The following is a 24,773-nucleotide window of genomic DNA, read 5'->3' on the forward strand; positions in this document are numbered from 1 at the left end:
AGCCTGAGCATTTAGAGTTCACCATGCCCAGAGCCCTTTTGTGCTTCCATCTCTCCAGATCCTAGCTACCCTGTCATCCTTTGAACTGAAGAATCAACATCACCTGAGAGCTTGTTAGAAATACAGGTTTTGGGGTACCATCTTAGACCCACTGTCAGAATCTCCAGCAATTCACCTGTGCATTACTGTATAAAGAACACAGATATAGAGCTACAACTGTCAGATGGAAATAATGTAACCCCTATGTGTGGCTCTCATTTAAAAGTTGAGAAACATGAAATTTATAAAGTATTATTCAACATTCTCATATTGAAAAAAAAAATGGATACCTGGTTAAATATTTTATAGTACATCTCAAATGGGACTAGCCAGTTTCAAGTGTTGAATAGCTACCTGTGGCTAGTGGCCTCCACAGGATGGCACAGCTTTTGCTAGAGCTTAGTGAGCACCTTCTCAATTATGCATTAAGGGCCTCCCAAAGTTCATCAAGTTTAGGAAACAGGTTCTCTCTGTTGGCATTTCAGTTCTTTCTCCCTTCCCAGCTGCAACTCTAGTGGCTCTGCTCCCCTTAAATAGCACAGGGTCAAAACCACCATCTAGAATTGAGGCACTGCTACCATGTCACTCCCATGGAGAGGAAGGATGACGCCTTGCTGTGGTTTTGCTTAAACCAATTTGATATAAACACTCTGGACATCACCCAGGGTGCATAACCACAATGTTTGCTCTTCCCATGAACTTGTGCAAACATCAGCTATGACCACAAACTTCATAGTGAGCATGTCAAAAGGGACTGCACCTTTCCAGCACAGGTACTTCCACCAACTCAGAAGAGATTGCAACACTAGCTTAACAATGAATCCAAAGGAAAGATGGGGCTAGAAAGGATCTGATTCCACCGGTGCCTGACACTGTGCAGTAGAAAATACATTTAAACACAACATAGTAACTGATATTTGGCTTAAATAACTAGCTCTTATTGTTGCCAACTGCAGTGTACAGAAAGAAGAGATTTGGTACAAGGTGGTGACGAGTCCGTTACAATGGTGGCTGGGAAAAGCTTAGGATAGACCCCTGAGGTCATGCCATAACCATCAGCCTGCAGCTTTTTGCAGTAACAGAGCCTAGATTATACCAAATGCTTGACAATGACTGTTAAAGAACCACTCCTCCCCTCACCCATGGGTGTTATGGGAGCTTCCCTATATACAAAATGCTCCCATGTGACCAGCGATGAACAGAGGAAGATCACCCAAGACCCCCTCTGTCCCTCACTTCAAGCTTCTCATCCTAGATTGAAAATTAATAGTTTTGCTCTGAACAGCACAAATACCCCTCACATTAAGAGCGTCACTAACAAGGCATGCAGACATTTTACAGCGGGTGTACCACATGAGGCGCTGAGGGTAGTGGTACAAACTAGTGGTTTCGTCAGTGCAGTGGTCAGAGGTTCATATACAGTGATATATAGGAGGGGCATGTGATGGTCTATATGCACAGAGTTCTGGAAGACAACTGGTCCACCATGGTGAGTGGACGTATGGGGTGGATCTCAGAAGGAGGTCTGGCTGGGCACAATTCAGGAGCCACTTATCAAGCAGGAAAGAACTTTATTTTTAGAATGCACAGGCTGCACCATGCTAGCTCTTCAGGAATTCCCTCAGAGCCCAACTGCCACCACCGGCTCTTCCCGCCCTTGAGGCCGATTGGCTGGGTCAAGTGGGCAGAGCCAAAGAATCCCCCAATGAGCAGCTCCATGGTCTGAAAGGGCGGGGAAACAGCCCAATGACACCGCAGAGGAGCCAATCAGCTGGAAGTTTGCTGGGGCCGCTTCAGCTGTGGCTCTCAACAAGGTACTTCCTAAACACAGGGGCTCCAGGCTTAGGCAGTAACTGTAAGGATTACTTTGACAAAAGCCTGAAAAAGCAAACTTTAATCTTAAGCTTTTGTTCCTTTCTAATTCACACATTCCTTGTGTCTCTGCTCTCATCTGCTGGACAGGGGAAAATTAAACTACCCCAGGGACAAATTTCTCTGATTTTGGTTTTTCTTTCAAAATGGTCAAATGAGGGCTTGACACGGGAGATGGGAGAAAGACAAAGCCAGAGTATCAGAGCCTAAGCAAAAGCTGAAGGGGAGGTTTCCTTTGGTGTGTTTGGTGAGGGGCTAGGGTCTTTGCCTCCCTAGCCCCTTCTTTGAAGTCTTAGGCTCCTACAGTAATGCAGGAAAGTAGCACTGTACCATGATAGGAAGTATTTTCGCCAGCTTGACACTAGGGGGCCCTGAAACAGTCTCAAAGTGGGCAGCTACACTTGGCTAGAAATGAAGCCCAGCGAGTGTCTCTCTGATGCCACCTGCTAAAAATTTCTACCACCCACAGAAAGCACTGGGAGCTAGGTCTTGGCATATAGTCAAAACAGGTCAACAGTGTTTTTTGAGGGCCTCAAGTACTGCAGCCAAATGGGGCTGGGGCATTCTTGCTGTGCCTCTGCTCTCAGGCAATTCAGTCCCTTACCGGTCAGCTTTGTGTTCTCTGTGATAACCAAATCAGGAGTGGCTGACTTATGAAGACCAACCCAGAGTTGTTTATCCTGTGTCCACATTGGGCACATGGAAAACCACAGATAGCAACAATGACAGCTGACATTACTGGGCACTTCACATGCGGCTGAACATAAGTCCTGTATATGTATTATGTTCTTTGATTCCCAAATTATGAATCACAACAAACTTATTAGGCACTTCTGAGGTGCACTGTTCACTTGAACCCAGGAAACCCTAGGATTTAGAAGCATTTTTCAACAAACCTCAGCTGGGGTGAGGCAAGAGGAAAATCACAATCTCTCAAAGGTAGGGTGAGCTGTTCTAGGTCTCCTCTTGGTCCTGTGTCACAGACAACTCCCATAAGCCTGCAGGCCAGCCTAACATGGTGTATGCCTGTCAGGGGAAAATTTGCTGAGAGCATCAAGAGACACTGTTTTAGTACCCACTTTTTTGAGGAAGAGAGCGGTTATCACTAAGAAACCAAAATAGATTCCAATTTGTAAGCCACTCTGCCCACCCTCTGCCTCAGCCACAGGTTAACGTGGCAGAGTGTGATTCTGGCCAAATTAACATCCTTCTTTAAGACCCTTAGAATCCTCACTCATCACTCTCCCATCTGTTCTTCTAAACCCTGCAGCTTCCACAGGCTGCAAGGATTTTTTGGTGAGCACTTAATATCAAGCCAACCTAGCTTCCCCCCCCCCCCCCACACACACACACGGCCAACTTCCAGCTGGAAGTTTGCTGGGGCCCCTTCGGCTGTGGCTCTCAACATCTCCCCCTCTCTGTTTAAACAACAAGTATGTGGCTTAGGGACCGTGCCTGCCTTAGGTTGTCCAATAGTACATATGGTCCTTAGGTTGGTACCATTGCAATTGGATCTTACCCGTCACTGACTACCGGTCCAGTATACAGCCACACCTGTGGAGAGGTCTTTGTACCAGCGGGGGGGTGAGGTTCTTTGCCTCACCTCTGTTGGCCCCCAAATTTTAGCTGGACGATCATGACAAGCAGAAGGGAGGAAGATACACCAAGCCAATTGACGGCTCCTTTTGGAAAAATTGTACCACCAATGACATCATCAGCAAAAATACCCCAACACTACCACAAGTCGCTGCACCAACAGATAGTTCACAATGCATACAGGTGAGCTCACAATGTGTCCAGGCAAGTTCTGCAAGCAGTTCAGTGATGGCTATTGTAGAAGCTGTAGATTGGTTTTATCTTTGACTTCACCGGCACTGGGATGAAGATAGGAATTCTGGCAATAATGGCTAAAGAAAAAATTATGTAACATTCCAGAAGGCACTAAAAGAAAACAATTTTCTTAACAATTTACATTGTCTTCACTGGCACCGGGATGAAGATAGGAATTCTGGCAATAATGGCTAAAGAAAAAATTATGTAACATTCCAGAAGGCACTAAAAGAAAACAATTTTCTTAACAATTTACATTGTCTTCACCGGCACTGGGATGAAGATAGGAATTCTGGCAATAATGGCTAAAGAAAAAATTATGTAACATTACAGAAGGCACTAAAAGAAAACAATTTTCTTAACAATTTACATTGTCTTCACCGGCACTGGGATGAAGATAGGAATTCTGGCAATAATGGCTAAAGAAAAAATTATGTAACATTACAGAAGGCACTAAAAGAAAACAATTTTCTTAACAATTTACATTGTCTTTAAGAGAATTATTAAATACAATGAAAAGGAAAGGTGAAAGTAAACAAACAGATCTGTTAACCTTCTTTTTTGTTTACATATTAAAACAATCCTCAACAGTTGTTTACCCAATTTAAATTAAATCATATAAATCACGTGAAAAAAAAATATTTGGATCCATTTTATCATGAGCGCTCATCATATATGATATATGGACATACATACATTCAAACATATAACACAAAACACAAGTGTGCACACATAATATAATACATACAACACATAACATTATAGTAAAGGCCTTATAACTTTTTACAGGTGAAATCTCCATTGCAATGTTTAAAAACTCTATAGTCAAAAAAAATAGAACTGATCAGCAAAACATTAACCTAGGTCTGTATGAGCTCAAAAAACAAAATAGAACTTCATGATATGGCAAAGGGCAATAATAAAATAGATATTGAAAAAAGCATCCTGGTTCTGTTGCAGATGTAAGAATAGCCAAACTGGAGTTTTGGATATCAGTTGTTATGGATTTGAGCCAAATCATCTTTTTGGTCTGTAGAAATTGCTTTAGTTAATCTTTCTGGAATCCAAATCGGCTGCTGTTCTCCCTGTGGAAACACATAAACAGACCCCCGACTCCAGACAATCACTGGGTCAGGACCTTGGTTAATCTCTCTGGAATCCAAATCGGCTGCTGTTCTCCCTGTGGAAACACACAAACAGACCCCCGACTCCAGACAATTACTGGGTCAGGACCTTTCCATTGTCCTGTTAGAATATCCTTCCAAAGTACCTTGGGCTTATGCACATTTTTTGGACACATATGTCTTTCCGCAGCACTGAGTCCTGATGAATCCAAATTTAAAAAGTTTAGAGTAAAAAGGGTTATTTTAAGTTTATCTTTGGGGAATATATACCCCTTCCCAATTCCTTCTTTTTGCTTTAATAAGTACATTTTAATAGTTTGATGAGCTCTTTCAACTATGCCTTGTCCCTGTGGATTGTATGGGATTCCTGTTATATGAGTAATGCCAAATGTTGAGCAAAATTGTTTAAAAGAGGTAGAAGTATAACCAGGGGCATTATCTGTTTTTAACTGTTTTGGAACACCCACAGTGGCAAAATTTTGTAAGCAATGAGCTATAACATCTTTAGTTTTTTCTCCGGCATGAAGGGAGCCCATCAAAAATCCAGAAGAAGTATCAACTGTAACATGCAAATATTTTAATTTTCCAAATTCTGGCAAGTGTGTCGTGACGTCCATCTGCCAAATATGGTTAGGTATCAATCCTCTAGGATTGACTCCAAGATTAACTTGTAGTAAAAAGGTCACACAATTTTGACATTGTTTTATTATTTGTCTAGCTTGTTCCTTAGTTATTTTAAAACTCTTTTGTAAAGTATTAGCATTGACATGGAACTTTTTATGAAAATTTATAGCTTCTTCTAGTGTAGAGAAAATATGTATGTCATGTGTAGTTTTATCTGCTAAATCATTGCCCAAACTAAGGGCTCCAGGCAATCCTGTATGTGCCCTGATATGTCCTATAAAGAATGGATCTTTTCTGTCCCAGATTAGACTTTGTATAGTGGAAAGCAAAGAGAAAACAGTAGAAGAAGGGGAAATCCTACCAGCATCTTCAAGAGATACTATAGCATTAACTACATACTATCAGAAAATAAATTAAATACAGAATCTTTAAACATCACAAAAGCTTGTAAAACTGCATTAAGCTCTACCTTTTGAGCTGATTGTTTGGGTACTAAAAATGTAAAAGTTTGATCAGGGGTAACTACTGCTGCTGTACCATTATTTGACCCATCAGTGAATATATTTGGAGCATTCATGATAGGTGTTTTTCTTGTCATTTTTGGAAAAATTACAGGATGCAATGACCAAAAAGACAATAAAGGATTAGATGGTAAGTGGTTATCAAATGAAACATTAGATTTGCACATGATTATTGCCCAAGTATTTAACTCATTAGCTAACTCATCAATTTGATTCATAGTATATGGAGTAATAATTTTATTGGGAGAAATTCCAAACACTCCCTTTGCTGCTTTTATTCCTTTGAGTATTAATTGTCCTACAGCCTCAGGATACCTAGTAAGAATAGTGTTAGGAGAATAAGATAAATGTATCCATAATAATGGACCTTCTTGCCAAAATACTCCTGTAGGAATATTTTTTGTTGGTAGTACAATAAATAATAAAGGCAAACTTATATCAATTCTATCCAAATGCATATTTTCCATATATGTTTCAATGATTTTTAATGCCTTTCTTGCTTCAGGCGTTAACATTTGGGGTGAATTTGGATCTGATGGACCTTTTAGGATATCAAATAAAGGTCCCAACTCTCCTGTTGGTATACCTAAATAAGGCCTTATCCAATTTATGTCTCCTAATAACTTTTGAAAGTCATTAAGTGATTTGAGTTGATCTACTCGTATTTGAATTTTTGGTGGACGGACCATGGTTGAGGATAATAGAACTCCTAAATAATTAATTGGAAAATTTAATTGTACTTTATCTATTGCTATCTCTAGATTATAATTTTTTAATAAGTTTGTAAGTGTGGCATAACATTCTAGCAATGTGTTTTTATCTTTGTGTGCTAATAATACATCATCCATATAGTGAAATATTTGTAGTTCAGGATTTTGATTTCTAAGTGGCTGGATTACTTTGTTAACATAAATTTGACACATAGTTGGGCTGTTAGCCATCCCTTGAGGGAGTACTTTCCATTCATATCTCTGATCAGGACCTTCATGATTCAGTGCAGGGATAGTAAATGCAAAACGTGGACTATCCTCAGGATGAATTGGAATTGAAAAAAAACAATCTTTAATATCTATAACTAAAACATACCAGGTTTTTGGCAAAGCAGACAACTGAGGAATCCCTGATTGAGCAGGTCCCATAATAACCATCTCATTATTAATGGCTCTTAAATCTTGCAATAATCTCCATTTACCAGATTTCTTTTTGATGACAAAAATGGGAGCATTATGGGGAGATACAGAAGGTTGTATATGTCCTTCTGCTAATTGTTGTTTGACCAGGTCATGGGCTGCTTGTATCTTTTCTTTAGTCAGGGGCCACTGAGGAACCCATACTGGTCTTTCTGATTTCCAAGTAATTTTTATTGTCTCAGTGGCCCTTTCTGAAAATCCAACCCATGTCTGTCTGTTCCTTGATCTATTTGTATTGGTGCTGCTATACCTTGTTCTTGTTTTTCTAATCTTTTTCCTTTCCTAAAACCTTGTCTAGTCATAATAGTGGGTGCATTTTGGTTGATGTTATTTGTTAATGTCAAACCTAATTGATCTAGGACATCTCGTCCCCATAAATTTATAGGAAGATGATCCAATACATATGGCTGTATAGTTCCTTCACATCCTTCAGGATCCTTCCAATCTAATACCATTGCACTTCTATGGGGATTAGTTGCCACTCCTAGGCCTCGAAGCGTTTGAGTGGCTTGTTGTAATGGCCAATGTTTTGGCCATTCTTGACGAGAGATGATGCTAAGGTCTGCACCTGTATCCAGTAGCCCATTAAATTCATGTCCTTGAATATTTAGTTTTAGCATGGGGCGAGAATCTAAATTTAAAGAAAGCATAGCCCAATCTACACCTGTGGAGCCTAATCCCTTGGAACCTCTTTCTACAGTACTACTGGAAAATTTATCATGTAGGCTGGGTATTATTAGTAACTGTGCTATTCTATCTCCTGGTGAAATTACTGATATACCCTTTGGAGAACTGGCTATAATTTTTATTTCACCTTCATAATCGGGATCAATTACCCCAGGACTTATCATAAGTCCTTTTAGAGTAGAAGAGCTGCGTCTCAATAATAAGCCTACTGTTCCTTTGGGAAGAGGTCCTTTCACCCCTGTGGGAATGATTTGAACTCCCATCTCTGGAGTTAGTACTGCTCTGGCGGAGGCGCAAATGTCCAACCCTGCGCTCCCTCTGGTTTGTCTGATGAGGGATCTGATGGACAATGTGTCCTGGGCACTACCCTGATGGGGTTGCTGGGTTCCTCCAGTGCTCCGTATATTTGTGGTTTTGGGCCCCGGAGCATTGGGCCCCCCTGTCCATTTTTTGGCAATGGAGCCCGATGCCTTTCTCCACGATATCGTGGATAAACACCTGGTCCTTGTTCGTTTTTTGATAATGGAGTACCCTCTATGGTGGTTTGAGAATGGCATTCATTAGCCCAATGTCTCCCTCTACGGCATCGTGGGCAAATACCTGGTATTCTACTCCTTTGATACCTAGTTTTGTTAAACCCTCCTCCAATGGGGCAATTCCTTTTAAAATGTCCTGTTTGTTCACAATTGTAGCATGTTCTTGGCCTGGCATCTAAAGCCTGTTTTACTGCAGCTGCCACAATTTGCCCTTGTTCATTAATGTCTCTGGCATCTAAAGCCTGTTTTACTGCAGCTGCCACGACTTGCTCTTGTTCATTAATGTCTCTACATAATTTAATATATGTGTTTAAATCTTCATGTTTCCATGGTCTAATATCTCTGCACCAACGATTCGCTTGCTCATAAGCCAGGTGTTAGTAATGGCATTGCTTGTTCTGTATTCCCAAAAACTCTGGTAGCTCTTTGAATAAGCCTATCTACAAATTCAGCATAAGGTTCATTAGCTCCTTGTATTACCTTAGATAATTGACCTTGTAAACCTCCATGTCCTTGTAAAGTCTTCCATGCCTTAATTGCATCTGCAGCAATTTGTGTGTATACGCCAGGATCATATGCAATTTGTTGCTGCTGATCCTCATAAGGTCCCTTTCCTAACAACATATCTAGATTTCTCTGAGGATAACCAGCTGCTGCATTTCGCCTAGCCGTCTCCTTGCAAAATTCCTCATTGGCAACCTTCCATAACAGGTATTGTCCTCCATTTAGCACAGCTTTACACATATTAGCCCAATCTGCTGGCGTCATGTTCAAGTTGTTAATGGATTCGACCATGCTTACAGTGAAGGGTGCTTGAGGACCATAGGTTGTTACAGCCTCTTTTAGCTGCTTCACTGTTTTGAAATTTAAAACTTGGTAAAATCGCTGCCCTCCTGCCTCAAATACAGGGCATGTTAATATTTGAGATCTTGTCTCAGGATCCCAACTATCAACTGCGGGGGTTGGGGGCCTCCCAGCATATGGAGGTGGCGCTGTTGGTTGGACACTTACGCCCTCTGGTGATAGAAAGGTGTTAGTAGCAGTCTCCTGTAGAGGTGGTGCTGTTGGTTGGACACTTACACCCTCTGGTGATAGAAAGGTGTTAGTAGCAGTCTCCTGTTGTAACTTTCCCCCTGATGGCTTTTTCTGTTTTACACTTTCTTTCTCTGTCTGACTAGCTTGAGAGGCCTTCTCTTTTACTTGAATCTTTTCCTCTGTCTGACTAACTTGAGAGACCTTCTCTTTTACTTGAATCATTATGTCTTCTCCTTCCTCTACCGTTGTCTGAACTGAAGGCTTTGGACTAAGCAAACAAGATATGAACGTCCACAATGGCAATGTGCCATCTGGCAGAGTCCCTGGGCTTTTCTTTTCTATTCTTTTTAAATCTTCACCATGATGGTTCCATTGTGATATATTTAACAACTCCTCCTTAAAAAGCCATGGGCTACATTTTTGTATTGTATCAACGTATGCCCTGATTGTTCTTGATTTTACTGAGATGCCTCCTTCCTCTAACAATTTACTTAACACTCTTTCAGTTTGTTTTTTACTAATTTCTGATCCCGTATTTCTACTATAATACAACCCAACAAGATGACGCCAAACAAAACCGAGACAGAATGAAATAAAAAGGGAACAACAAAAAGTCATTATAGCCTTTCTATCCTCCTGACATGGGCATCCGTCCTTTCTCCCTATCTGTTCCTCAGACGTAAATAGTTTTTCCTCAGATGTGAGCGGTTTTTCTTCCGTCTCACTCATCTCCAGGGACAGGCAACTTAAAACAAAAGTGAAGCAAAATAAAAGAGGAATCTTAAAATGGCTACCCATCCTCTCGCCCTGCCCTCAGGGGTGAGCAGTTTCACTTACCCTCAGTCGCTCCCCGTGCGAGCCACCAAATGCCGCAGTCTGGCTGGGCACAATCAGGAGCCACTTGTCAAAAGAAACTAACTTTATTTTTAGAACCACACACGCCAAACAAAACAGCCTCTCAGGAAAAACCCTCAGAGCCTCAACTGCCACCACCGGCTTTCCACAAGCCTCTCTCTCCCCCACAAGCTTCTCTCCACCTCCCACAATCCTCCTGCTCTTGAGGCCGATTGGCTGGGTCATGTGGGTGGAGCCAAAAAAGTCCCCCAATGAGCAGCTCCGTGGTCTGAAAGGGCAGGGAAACAGCCCAATGAGCATCACCGCAGAGGAGCCAATCAGCTAGATGTTGCTGGGGCCGAGGAGCCAATCAGCTAGATGTTGCTGGGGCCGCTGTGAGCCAATCATCAGCCGGCAGCTGGAAGTTTGCTGGCAGCTGGAAGTTTGCTGGGGCCCCTTCGGCTGTGGCTCTCAACACCCACACACACACAGCCAAAAAAAAAAAAAAAAAAAGGAACCTTCTTTTTTTTTTTAAATTGGTGCAATTTTTTAAATTGGTGCTTTTAGATTCCTCACCTATCACAACTCTAGGGCCTAACTTCTTTCCCATCCAGCCCCAGCAAGCATTACGTGACCATGGGCCTGAAGAGATCCTAAATGACTTCTAAAATGATTACCTGAACACCTTGTAAGGATATCTTAGGAAACATGGTAGGTGCTGGGCAGACAACAAATTCAAAATGTGTTAAAAGACTGCAAAAATTTAAGCTTGTATAATATAATAAAGGTGCTGGGAATTGAACCTAGGAGTACTCTACCACTGAGCTACATCCCCATCCTTCCCACTTTTTTGAGACATGGTCTTGCTAAACTGCCAAAGCTGGCCTCCAACTTCTGATCTCCTTGCCTCAACCTCCAGAGTTGCTGAGATTACATGTGTTCATTACTGTACCCAGCGGAACCCCACCCCCACCCCCACATGCTGGGGCTGGAACCCAGAGCACCTTGCAAATGCTAGGCAAGCACTCTACTATTGAGCTACAGCCTAAGGCCCAAGTAGTCTCTTCTGTGGCAGGAAAAAAAAAATTATCTCTACATTCCCCAACAACTCAAAAAATTTCTTCCAACTCAATCCACAACAACCTTCTTTAGCATTATAGACATTTTGTTTAATTTAAAAAGGATAAAGAAATCTTTGCAAAACATTTCTTTTAAGATGCATGTTTATTGAAGTTAAAAAAAAAATTGTAACCAGCAGAAAGGATAAAGTAGACAAGAATGTTATAATCTGACTATATAATATTCTCTTATTCTTGGTGGATCACTAAAATATAACAGGGGATTGTTCTCTATGCTAATTTTAAGGTTGTCCAGTTAAACCATTATTTGGTATCCTTTCAACAGGTTAACCTCTTAACTATTTAGAGTTTCTTCTCAGAAACATTCATATATTATACAGGGAACATTCATAGTTTGAGAAACATTCATATTTTATACAGGATGTACAAACTTTGAGACAATTTTTAAAAAAACACAATTATAGCCGCAACAGTATCCTAGCTGCATTGTGGTGATTATGCTTTTAAGTCAGCTCTCCATCATATACAACTGTATTTTAATTGTGTTATTTACAGAGGGGCTAAAGCACTCATCTAAAGATAAAGGCGCTCGGGTTTAATGTGCACTTTCACAGCCCTATGAAAACACACCATTATATACACTGTAAACACCACAGGGCATGAAATCCATCTTCAGTCACAAACATCAATCTCACAGGATCAAGCATACAAGGTCTAGGGTAAGGTGCCTGACTCTTCCTTTTTAGGTATACTCATCATCCAAGGGTCTGTTGTTTCATAGGACACTATTCACTTATTTCATATATGGTGCCAATGCTGGAAACATTTCTGGAACCTCTGGGAACTGCCTGCAGAGTCTGCAGTGAACTCTTCTCAATGTTTTTGATGGTGGCAAGCTGTCATCCTTTAAGGAAGGTTTTGATGACAGAAAACAGGCATAGTTATTCGCAGCTGAGTGAATCAAGCTGTGGGATACCACCCTGGATCAAATGTTGAGGCGCCACTATAAAACCATGAGACCATTTTTCTTATACAGCTGGTAAGTTCAGAGTTTAGAAAAATGCCTGAGTGATGGCAGTCCTGAAGGAGTAAGTACAGATTCCTAGAGTGATAACTGAGTGGCAACACTCGCGTGAACAGTTTATCTAGGTGTTTTGTGGTTTAAAAGATCAGTCCTTTTTGTTGCCTCTCCCCTGGACTTTAGTATTCCTCTTCAGTTTCAGTCCCTTTTGCTTTCTTATGGATTGCCCGATTAAAGCTGTGGCACGCAGGGACCCAGTGATTGTCATGAAGCCCCAGCTTACAGCCAGGAAAGCCCTTTTGAGACCGGTGGCAGCACATCCAGTACCCAGGCCCATAGGGCAATGCTTGGCAATAGGGCTTGGGGTGCCACCGGCACAGAGACACATCCCCCTTCACATATTTTTTCTTGCACTGCTTGCACGGGTCTTCTCTGTAGCGTGGATCTCTAACCCAGCGAGAATCTGCTGGCCTGATGTTGTAGTACTCAATAATGAACTTGAAATAGCAGCAGGTACATTTAAGAGCTACTAAACTCCTGGTGGGAAGTAACCTGAAGATTTTCACCATAATGTGATGAGGCAGAAATGCCATGTACTGCTGAGGCTCCAGAAGCTGCTGAATTTTAAACCTCGTCTCCAGAAAGTCATGAGACACCTGCTTCTTACAACTGGATGCTTCAAGTACAGGTAACGTACCTTCCACTGCAGAAGTTGGTGATGCAAGTGGCTCAACTGAAACACTTTTCTCCTCAGATGCACTGTCAACTTGAGCAGCATCTTCAAGCTGGCCTGCCTCTGAAGACTCCTGTGCTGTGCTTTCGTTCAACTGGGAACAGTCTAACTGGTGTTGACCAGATGGCAAAAAAAACAACATCCCTGGAAGTGGCTCCTCATGGGAATTTAAACTAGAAGGCTGGGCTTTCTCTACCTTTGACACAGTGATGCTGATGCACAGATATTCTTTTCTTCTCTGATCAGGATTTTGGTTAGTAAGAGGCACAAGCTCTCTACTCATACAGTTGACAGCATCTGTGGGCAATTCAGTGGCTTGGGGGTAGGTGTGAGAAGAAAAAGGTAATCCATCAAGTTCATCTGTCATTTCCACATCATACCTGTTGTTGTTTTTCACAGCAGTATGTTGACCTGGCTCTAATTCTGCCCTGTCCAAGTGGAAATTCACACCTGCTGACAATGAGGGACAGCTCTGAGGAGCACTATCCCAGGCCTGGTCCCCCTTAGTAGAACAATGCTCAGCTCTTGAGGGACCACAGTCTACAGACACAGACTGCATGGGAGTCACCTGAGTATCAGGTGCCTCCAAGATGCCTTTGTTTGTTTTGCTTTCATCAGCCCGAGTGCTATTTGCAAGCAACACCCTGCCCACATTTCGACGGAAGCTGTTATTCCGCGACAGGTTTCCAGGCTCACGCTGGCTCTGCTGCTTCAGGCACTCGGACTCCAACCTGGCTACCATGTCTAGGACACGGACTGGTTCACTCTGTGGTTCGCCCACCTCAGAATTTCCCCTTTCTGTGGGTTCTTCACAAGCTCCTGGGGCAGAGAATGGGTCAGGGGCAGGAGGCATACTTCTAGATTGGCCAGAAAACCTCACAATGGCAGGTGAGTTTGTGCAGTTTTTCGCACAGCTAGCTAGCAGAGCACTGGCTCTTTGTTCAAGGAAGGCAACCATCTGTATAACCGACAGAGGTCTTCCAGCATAGACTCCATCTCCACTGTCACTTACATAATGCACAGAACAGTGCTCAATGCCACATGCAAATGGCTCAGGCTGGTAGCACCTGTTATTGACATCCCTCATTCTTTCTAACTGTATCTTGTTTTTTTTAAGATCCCCTGATTTTTTCCTTCTTTTAGTAGCTCTCCCATCAATATCCCAAGAGCTTTTCACTTTCATAGATCCTAACCTGTTGCTACACTGGTGAGCTGCAAAGAATGCAATTTTCTCCTTGGTATTTCCAGGTTTCACAACAGCCCAGATATCAAGTGGCCCTTCTCCTTCTTCACCCTGGTGGATTGTTGCAGGTGGCACATTCTTTTTAGTTTTGACATTCAAGCTGTTCTCTGCAGGGCTCTTCCCACTCATACTGCACAGAACATTTGGAGAAAGGATCCCAAAAGGTTTTCGAGATGATGCTTTGCTAAAAGAAGTTGAAGGAAAGACACTTGTTTTCATATAGCTAGCTTTGCATTTTTCATCATTTACAGCCTTTTGATGGCTCATAAGAATTCTCAGAGTGTCCCTGCAGACTTCCAGAGGACGCTCTTTCTTCTGGAGTTTCCAGTATGGCTTTAGGTGCATAACACAGGCCCTATAGGAAAGAAATACATAATTGATTGAGACCAATTTTTTAAAAGAAGTTTCTTCTATAACTTAGGCTCAGATAGTTCTAGCAAGTAAAAGAAACACTTTCTACTGTTTACTAAATCTTCAACACTCATTTCAGCTAGGTTTTTCTATGGGGGGGGGGTACTGGGGATCAAACCAAAGGGTGGCTTTACCATTGAGCCATATCCCAAGTTCTTTTAATTTTTTACTCTGAGACAAGGACACTCTAAAATGCTTAAGGCCTCTCTAAGTTGCTGAGGCTGGCCTCAAACTTGTAATCCTCCCACTGTAGCCTCTGAAGTCACTGGGATTATAAGCATGAGCCACTATATCCATCGTCAGCCAGTTTTTAATGCACAGATCTATTACAACAAAAGTAAAATAACCACTTTTCATTGTGTATCAGCCAGAAAATAAGTTGGTTTTGGCTGATGAGTTTCAGAAACAGATATTCACGTGTTATGCATCAATCCTTTAAGAAAGCTAAACTTACTGAAAACACTTGATAGGCATAATATAAAAGAAAAGAAAGTATAAAAGGAACTTCTCCATAATGCTTAGATTTTTAAACACTTTTTCCAGGTCATCACAACTAACATTTTATTGGTTGTGTATCAAAATGTATTATATTGCTTTCTAGACTATTCCCAATAATACTATTTAGATGTATACAAATTTTCACTTGTTTGCTTATCCATCTAATAGTCTTGATTATGTAAGCACTTAAATGTCAAATTTCCTACAGATATCTTAAACCACATAGAATCTATAAATCCTTATTAATTCTAAAACCCATGTGATCTAGTTCAGAAAAGCTGCCATGTTTTGTACTTGACCAGGGATAGATGGGAGCCAGAGGCAGACACACCCTGGTAATCTCAGCAACTCAAGAGCCTTAGGAGGAAATCAAGTTTGAGGCCAGTCTGGGCAACTTAGCAAGACTCATCTCAACAAAATTTAAAGGGCTCATGACATGGATATCAAGTGGTAAAGCACTCCTGGGTTCAATGCCCAGTACCGCCCCCACACACACCAAAAAAACACCACAAATACACAAAAACTAAAATAAAAAAATAAAGAGATGGATACCAGTTCACAAAAGAGACAGCAAGATGATTACATAACAAAGACCTGTGTTCTAGGCCCTACTTATCACTGATTAGGATTAGCTAGATAGTGAGGTGATTTTTACCATGGGCAAGTCACTTTCTCCCTGGGTCTAAGCTGAAATGTTAACTGAGGGTTGAAATATTAAATAATCTAATGATCAGGTCAAGCCCACTGCTACACACACACTTTGGATGGAGGAAAGAGGTTTTCCAGGGATGCCTGGTCTGCAAAATAAACCTATTAACCAAAATAAAGATGTGTAGTCACAGGCTGGTGGGACTGAAGCCATAGCACCTGCAGGTCTAAGCATAGGGAATTTTTACCTACTCTGGACCACTGCGACAATCTTAGCTTTATGTTTTGGGTGACTTGGCATTCCTCTCAATTTTCTCCGTAAAAAAACAAGTGGCGATACTGTAGCAGATCCTGCATAACTTCTGTCAGATATCAGTGTTGACTGTCAAGGATGAAAAGTAAATATGTATGCTATTCTGCATTGCACAAAGTAATTAACTGGTTCAAGTTTATCCTTCATTTCAACTTGTAATTCCATGAGTCCAGTCTCAGTTAAAAGAGGAAATGTAGATATGCTGTCTTCTAGCATAAAAAGAAAGCTTACATTTAATGCACACACACACACACACACACAAAGTGTTTTTAAATATGTGTATGTGTGTACTGGGGAGACACAATATTGTCCAGGATGGAATTCAGGGGTGCTCTACCACTGAACAACAAAATTTTTTATTTTCAGACAGGGTATCACTTAGTTGCCGAGACTGGCCTTGAACTTATGATCCTTCTGCCTCAGCCTCCCAGTGCCTGGGATTACAGGCATATGCCACTGTTCCCAGCTAAAATCTTATCAGGATCTTTCTGATCTTTGGCAACTTATATCTTAACCATCTGTAGTGATCTTTCCCTTTTCTGCACTACAGCACTTTTTAAACAGATATCTATAATTATATTTTATAATTTAATTTCCAAACAGGACTACTCAGAATTTTTCAAGAACAAGATGATTTAAAAATGAATAAAAGAGACACACTGAATGCTGTCTCATTTTGCCAAATATTTTCCGGTTCTTCATATCCCTTCAACCACACTATAAGTAAAATGGAAGAAATGAAGGTTGTTGGGGTGGGAAGGGGACAATAAATTCTCACACAATGATCTCATTACACTGTGTCTATGAATAAATTTAAACTTTAGCAATATCTGCTGTTCTGCATTGCACAATATGTTCTCTTCGCCTTCCTCCCACACACATTATTTTAAGTGCCATTATGGACAGACAGGAACATTAAAAAGAAACTAATTAGGGAAAGTTTTTGTTTGCATTTAACCTGTAAAGTCAGCTCAAATGGCAATTACTTGTATACATGGTTATAGCAAGATGAAAACAGGACAGGATCCCAGGGAAAGAAGTGGGAAAGCAAAGGTACAATAGAGAAGGAGAAAAGCCAATAAAGATACACAATCTAGGTGACTGCTGAAAAGTAGGGGTGATTCTGTAGGGCCCCTAAAGAAGGCATAATGTTTTGACACTTGACTGCATCCTCTGCTGATTGAAAGCTGACTGATATGTTAATGTTCCCCTTTCCCTTGCTGGGCTTGAAAGGACCTTAGGCAGAAAACAGATGCTGGCAAAACTTAAGAGAAACTGCGAAAATCTGAGTTTTGGTTGAAATCAGTGGTGGACTAGAAGGACATGATGTACAGCACCAGGAGTATCTGCTACAAAAAGCCACAAAAACAAAAACTTTAGCCAGGTGTGGTGGCCCATACCTGTAATCCCAGCAGCTTGCAGGGCTGAGGCGGGGGCGGGGATCGAGAGTTCAAAACCTGCCTCAGCAACTTAGCAAGGCCCTAAGCAACTCAGCAGGACCCTGTCTCTAAATAAAATACAATAAAGGGCTGAGGATGTGGCTCTATGGTTAAGTGCCCTTGGGTTCAAGCTCCAATACAAAACAAAACAAAGCAAAACTTTAACAGATTACACCAGATGGTGGCACATTCCTCCTCACACCCACCTCAGCTCCTACCAAAGCACAATGGAGGAAAGTTTCAATTGTTTCCATGGTTGCAAATCTTCATTATTTATTTTGCAGTACTGGGGATTGAACCAAGAGGTGCTCATATCACTGAGCTACATCCCAAGCCCTTTTCATTTTAAGTTTTGAGACAGACTCACTAAATTGTTGAGGGTTTCCTCGAACTTGGAATCATCCTGACTCAGCCTCTCCAATCACTGGAATTATAGGCATACACCACTAAAATTTAATATACTTAAATTTTAAAAGTTAACCATAATGAAACTCCATTCTCTTGCAATTAAATAAAATGCATATTTATAGCACCTACATAGCAGTGTTCCTTAGACTTCCAAAAAGGCCCATATAAAAATAAAATTAGGATCCCTGGGCCCAATGAATCAGAATTTCTAGGATTGGGCTCAGAATCTGTTTTTAACTTTAGACTGAAGTTGGAAGGAACTTTGGTGGTCACTTGTTAGAATCAATGCAAGAGGGTCAATGGGGCTCTGTATCTGGGCTGGGATGCTGGGCTACAATAGGAATTAAGTGGAGATGTCCATCCAACAAGAAGCCAACCTAGCCAGACACAGTAATACACACCTGTAATCCCAGAAATTTAAGAGGCTAAGTCAGGAGGATCACAAGTTCAAGGCCAGCCTGGACAACATGTTGAGATCCTGTCTCAAAACAAAAATAACAACAAAAAAAAACTTTAAGGACTAGGGATGTATAGCTCAGTGGTAGAGCACCCTAGGTTCAATCCCCAGTGCTGCAAAAAATAAAGATAAAAAGAATCTTGAAACCATTCCTACTAGTTGGTAGCCCATCAAGTCAGTAACCTGAGTCAAGTCTGAAGTAACTCCTCACACCCAATCACTAAGACAATAAAATGTGTCTTCCTTTTAATCTCTAGCACAACTGTTAGACTTTAAGCAGCCTTCTTATCTCTGTAGCACTGTTGCTAGCTATAGGAAAGGCTACCCTCTATCAATGCAAAGCAAGGTGCTAGGCCCACTCCAGCCAACCCACTCCTGCTTTGCCCTACTGCCCTTGTTACTTTGAGAGCTTGTTCACAGAACCATTACCACAGGACCAGATAGGTGAAGGCCAAGTCTTCATTTCCTTCTACCTACTGATCAGAAATTTACTAGCCATTCTAGAGCTGTGTAAAACTTCTGCCAGTTTTTTTTGTTGTTGTTGTTGTTTTGCTACAGTTATAAGGCACTGTTGCTGTTTCGAGAGAGAAAAGTAAACAATTACAACAGAATGTGTAATGTCATTTAAGTGTACAACAAGTGCTATGAGAGTCCATGTGGGAGAGAGAAAAGGAATGTTCATGAAGGAAATGTGGGGCTGCTAGCGTCAAGCTCAGTCTTTTATTTTTTTGTACCAGGGATTGAACCCAGGGGTACTTAACCCCGAGTCACACATCCCTACCCCCTTTTTATTTTCATTTTGAAATAGATTAGGCCCTAAGCAACTTGCTGAGGCTGGCTTCCAACATGCAATCCTCCTGTCCAAACCTCCTGAATCACGGGGATAACAGCTACGTAACCATGCCTGGCCCAAGCTTAGTCCTGATGGTGTAGGAACAGGTCTGAGAAACCCTGACTTTCTAAAGTAAGCCGTGAAGGAAGATATACAAAAATCCTTAAGAGGCTCAAAAGTAGGTGATAATTTTGGGAAACTCAGGTTAAGTAAGAAAGTCTGAGCTTAGGTGCTGAGAATGGAGAGATGACCAGCAAACAAGCAAGATTCTGACTAACTATAGTCATTAAAACTAAAAAAATGAAGGAGAGCCATCAAGGATGAATCGTCATCTTATGGTTTCTGCAAGTCATGCAGTGTGATTCCTCCAAGTGGATGGTGACAAGGTGGCTGATCAGATTTGGAACAGGGGAGGTTCCATTCAATTTCTCAGAAATGTTGGGCCTAAGTGCCTGCAAAATAGAGATACAAGTAGGCAGACTAGTTAAAAGAGTTGTCACAGAAATATTTCAATGAAATATTTCAAGTATTTTTTCTAAGATTTCATATAATAAACATGTGTTACTTTTATAATCAGGAAAAAAACACATAAAAGGAAGGAGCAGTCATTATAGACTCTGCAGCAATATCAAATAAGAATAGCATCCAGTTGGTGGTGGAGACCCTTTGTGAACCACTAGGAGAAACTGTAGCTCTGGCTATGAGGGAGAAAGTCTCTGTATGTACCTGTCACCCTGAACTCCTTCCAGGAATATGGTGAGATTAACAATGAATTAAGACTTGAATAATTTTACTCCAGTGATAGCCAAAACTTTGTTTTCAGTAATTCCAATATTCCTTATAGAGTCTAATTTCCAATTTTAGCTCAAAAAAGTTGGGAAAACTCGCATAAAGATAGTGTACCATTCCAAAATTAAGCCACAGAAGATTAACTGAACTTTGTGTTTTTTAAACAACAACAAAAAGATATGTATGGATAAATGCCAAAGCCCAAAGAGTCACAGAATAATTCTTGCATGTAGAGGGGTAAATCTGATGGACAAGGAATAAAATGGCAATGTGTGTTTAAACAGGAAAAAGGACTGAGATTTCTCTAAAGTGTTAGTAGGAAGTCATAACATCAAAGGCAAATGCCAAGTTCCAAACTTGTCTTTTAGTCTTCAGCCCTATCAAAACAGGTTAGAAAATAGAGCATTTCCTCTGTTTCTGTTTCAGTAAAGGCACAGGAATGTTATTCCAAGAGTTAGTTATTAACAATAATAAGAGCCATTCTTTATGGAAGAAAGAGGAACAAAAAAAGATGTAGTGGTGCAATCTAATTCCCCCTATTAAGGAGGCTGAGGGGAGTTCTACAGCGGTGTAGACAACCTATGGAGACCCTGACTCTAACAAAAAAAAAAAAAAAAAGAAAAGGGTTGGAGAGGGAGCTCAATGGAACACCACTGTGTTCAATCCCCAGTTAAAAAAAGGATGAAAAGGGAAAAGAAAAAGAAAGTAAGTAAATTTCCCAAAATCTGTAAACACTTCTAAAGAATAGCCTTAGTCACAGGACCACTACACAATGATTAGCAATTCCAGCAACTACTTTCATTTATATATAATAAATCCTTGTTTTTGCAAATGAAAAAACAGAGGTAAAATTTTTGAAGACACACAGCTAGGTCATGAAAAAACTAGAATTAGATTTTTAAAACCATCTCTTGGAGCTCTACTTCCTGTTTTAAAGAGGGGGCCGGCACGGTGGCACATGCCTGTAATCTCAGCAGCTCAGGAGGCTGAAGCTAGAGGATCAAGAGTTCAAAGCCAGCCTCAGGAACTTAGTGAGGACCTAAGCAACTCAGCAAGACCATGTTTCTAAATAAAATATATAAAAAGGGCTGGGGATGTGGCTCCTGGGTTCAATCTCCAGTACCAAAAAAGGTGAGGGGGGTGCATATATTTACAAAAAAAAAAAAAAGCAAGTTTGCTAGGCACAGTGGTACATCCCTGTAATCCCAGTTACCTAGAAGGCTGAGGTAGGACCCCAAGTATTTGAGGATAAGGTTTGCACCTGGACATAACAAGACCCTGTGTCACAAAACAAAACTAACCTGGGTCAAACTATGACACAAATAATTCTGATAGCATCTATTCAAAGAGCTTTTATATTCAAATTAGGTCAGTTTTTCTTAAATACCACAGAAAAACCCTACACAGAACAGTGATACATTAAAGCAGACATATCCTACATACTAGTCTACAAGTATGTAAAAGCTACTTCCATGGCTATTAAATGGGAAAACATGCCAAGACCAGGGTGTGAACACAGACAGAGACAGAAGAGAAGACTCCCCATTCCATATGCCTCCAAGCACTGATAGAATGCACCCAACTCCCACAGACCACTAAAAATAACCAGGGCAGGGGACCAAAAAATAAAGAAAAACTATAGGTGAGAAAAGACAGTATTTCTCTGAATTGAGTTCCAAAATACTGAGGGATAATTTTTTTTTCAGGGAAGGAATTCACTTTTCCTTTCTTTTATTTATTTATTTGTTTGTTTGTTTGTTTGTTTGTTTTGAGAGAGTGCCTCACTATGTTGCCCAGGCTGATCTTCAGCTCCTGGGTCAAAGGAGGCTGCATTACCTTCCCAAGGAGCTGGGACTTCAGGCATATGCGACCACACCTAACATTAAAGGAACATTTACAAAGCCTTTTCTTGGAACCTCTGAATTTCACCTCAGAGGGTTGGGTAGTTAGTAGTGCTCAATGAAAAAGTCCTTTATTATCTATTAATATGTACTGAATAATACCAAGAATGGCCTTTGGAAACATGCAGTTTTCAGGAACTCTTTGTTCATTAACTTCTATCTTAGAATTCACAATGGTATTTAAAGATAGCATCTTCAAGGTTATCTATACTATAAATTCTTTATCATAAAGATCATACAACTCTCATTTCCAGAAAATAATGAAAGGTTTATGATAAAACTGATGGGACAACAAAGTATACAAAATATATTAAAAATGAATACGACAAGTTGGGGAAGAGCCATTGCCTTACTCTTCCAATGTGATCACAGTAAGATCAACCCAAGTATTAAGAAATACCGAATTAGTGAAATTATGCAAGTAAACAGAGTCATCCCTACCCACCACCTTTCTTGAAGTAGTGAGGAAGACAGGGGGCCTGGAAGAAAAAATGCTTGCTCAGGCTGTTGTGAATCATTAAAAAAACAGTTTGGAATAGGGACGAATCGAAGTATTATGTTTGGTTATAATTTACCATGTTTATCTAAGTTAAACTAGTGCACAGTTATTTCCTATTGTTCCTATGACATAATGCCACTCATAAAACTCTGCCACATCAAGCTACCTAAGATGATGAGAAACCTAAAATTGCAAGACACTGCTAGAATGAACGTCAAAATCCAGATAAAATGTAGAGAATTAAAGTCCAAAAAATCATTAATATTGATATTTTGGGGTGTTTTTTTGTTGTTGAGTTTTTTGTATGGGGGTTGGGGGTTTTTGTTGTTGTTATTTTGTACTAGGGACTGAACCAAGTGGCACTCTACCACTAAACCACATTCCCAGACCTTTTTATTTTTGAGACATGGTCTCACTAAATTGCCCAGGCTGGCCTTGAATTTACAGTCCTCCTGCCTCAGCCTTCCAAATTGCTGGGATTACAGGCTCATACCAACATACCTCACAGAATGATTTATTTTAGATGAGACAACCTTAATATGGAAAACAGGGAAATGGTGTCCATCCATACTGTACAAAGTATCTCAATCAGATCACTAGCTTTGTGTTGGATCCAAAAAGTGGCAAGATGAAACACCTGAAAACTGCTATTTATTGGAGAGATTGATAATACATTTGTGGGGCGGGGAGGGTACTGAGGATTGAACCCATGGGTGCTTAACCACTGAGCCACATCCTTAATCCTTTTTGTATCTTATTTAGAGACAGGGTCCTGCTGAGTTGCTGAGGCAGGCTTTTGAACTATCCATCCTCCTGTCTCAGTCTCATAAACTGCTGAGATTACAGGCATGGGCCACCATGCCTAGCTACCACCATTATTTTTTAAAGTTACTTAAAAATTAAATGTCTAAAGACTTAATTGGTGAATGAACTACTGATAAATTTTACCTCCATTAGTTTCTTTCCCTTTGGTACTGGGAATTGAACCCATGGTCCAGTTACCATTGAGCTATATATCTCCAATCCTTCTTATTTTGAGACAGGGTCTAACTAAATTGCTGAGGATCTCATCTCACTATGTTGCTGAGGTTGGTCTGGAACTTGTAATACTCCTGCCTCATCATCCCAAGTCACTGGGATTACAGGAGTGTGCCACTGCTTTTCTCCACTTGAATTTGCCTTCTATATTCCTTTTCCTAACCAACGATCCAAGTATATTTCCAAAGTAGATTCCAAAAATTCATTAAAGAAAAATGACAATCAGGCTTATTCACTGTATATATATGTAAAAGAATTAAGAGAGCCAGGCGGAATGGTGCATGCCTATAGTCTGAGCAACTCGAGAGACTGAGGCAGGATGATCGCAGATTCAAGGACAGCTTTGGCAAGATTCTATCTCAAAATCAAAGACAAAAAGGGCTGGAAAATGTAGCTCAGTAGTAAAGTGCTCTTGGGTTCAATCCCCAGTACCATAAAAAAAAAAAAAAAAAATTGAGAGAGAAGCCTGCTTACCTAGAGAGTACTGAAGCACTCTAATCAAAATCTGAAGAAAGAAGAAAGGCATTAAAAATGCATGAGGGGAAAAAAAAGTTAACTGACAAAAATCTCCCCTAATCTCACTGCAGATATTCTTATATGCCTCATTGAGCAGGTCAACCTCTAGGCCTTACATTAGTTTCTAATCCATCATCTTTTAGCTATTTGCTTTAAATAAAATACTTATGAAAGGTTTAAACATTCTTTCAAGAAACAAAAGTATCACCAGGTTATAAACAATAGAAAACTACATGAAACATTCTAGAAGATATCAAGTGGATCTCAGACACTGATGGATAATAGTCAAATGTAAAATGCAGCAATTTTGAAGTGGGACTTTACTGTAACACCAAACAAAGCCTTGGCTCCCTTTCACCTCACCCTCACCACCCCCCCACCCCCCCACCCCCCCCCCCCCCGGCAAATTGCTCAATTTAGAAATCAGGTCTTTAATAAGTAATACCAAAAGGACCTGTAATAATATTTTAGTAGAGACATTTTTAGACTCTTATTGTTCCAAATTCCAAATGAAGACTAGAAATAAGTTTTTCAAAAATTAATAATGAGTTCATTTTAAAAATTTACACAAGCATGTAAAATTTGAAAACAGCTATTATTTGTCATCCAAATAGTTTGAGTGCAAACTTGATTATTCCTAACTGGGAAATAACCCC

General features: G+C 40.6%; 1 protein-coding gene across 4 annotated transcripts in view; it reads right to left on the bottom strand.

Annotated features, from left to right (window-relative positions):
* Positions 1-11,497: 11,497 nt before the first annotated feature.
* The window catches only part of Fbxo34 (F-box protein 34), a 78,354-nt gene continuing 65,078 nt past the window's right edge, over positions 11,498-24,773 (bottom strand). For 3 of the 4 annotated variants that reach the window (XM_046461308.2, XM_046461305.2, XM_046461306.2), the window contains exon 2: positions 11,498-14,723. In XM_046461308.2, coding sequence (XP_046317264.1) covers positions 12,572-14,713 — 2,142 coding nt within the window. In that variant the 5' untranslated portion in view covers positions 14,714-14,723 and the 3' untranslated portion in view covers positions 11,498-12,571. Of the gene's footprint in view, positions 14,724-18,486; positions 18,564-24,773 lie in introns of all 4 variants that reach the window. The other variant, XM_058584643.1, reaches the window with a different exon arrangement.

The sequence above is a fragment of the Marmota monax genome, unplaced genomic scaffold (genome assembly GCF_021218885.2).
Source record: "Marmota monax isolate L192 unplaced genomic scaffold, Marmota_monax_Labrador192_F-V1.1 WCK01_AAM20220418_F8-fsc00001, whole genome shotgun sequence".
Classification (NCBI taxonomy): Eukaryota; Metazoa; Chordata; class Mammalia; order Rodentia; family Sciuridae; genus Marmota; species Marmota monax.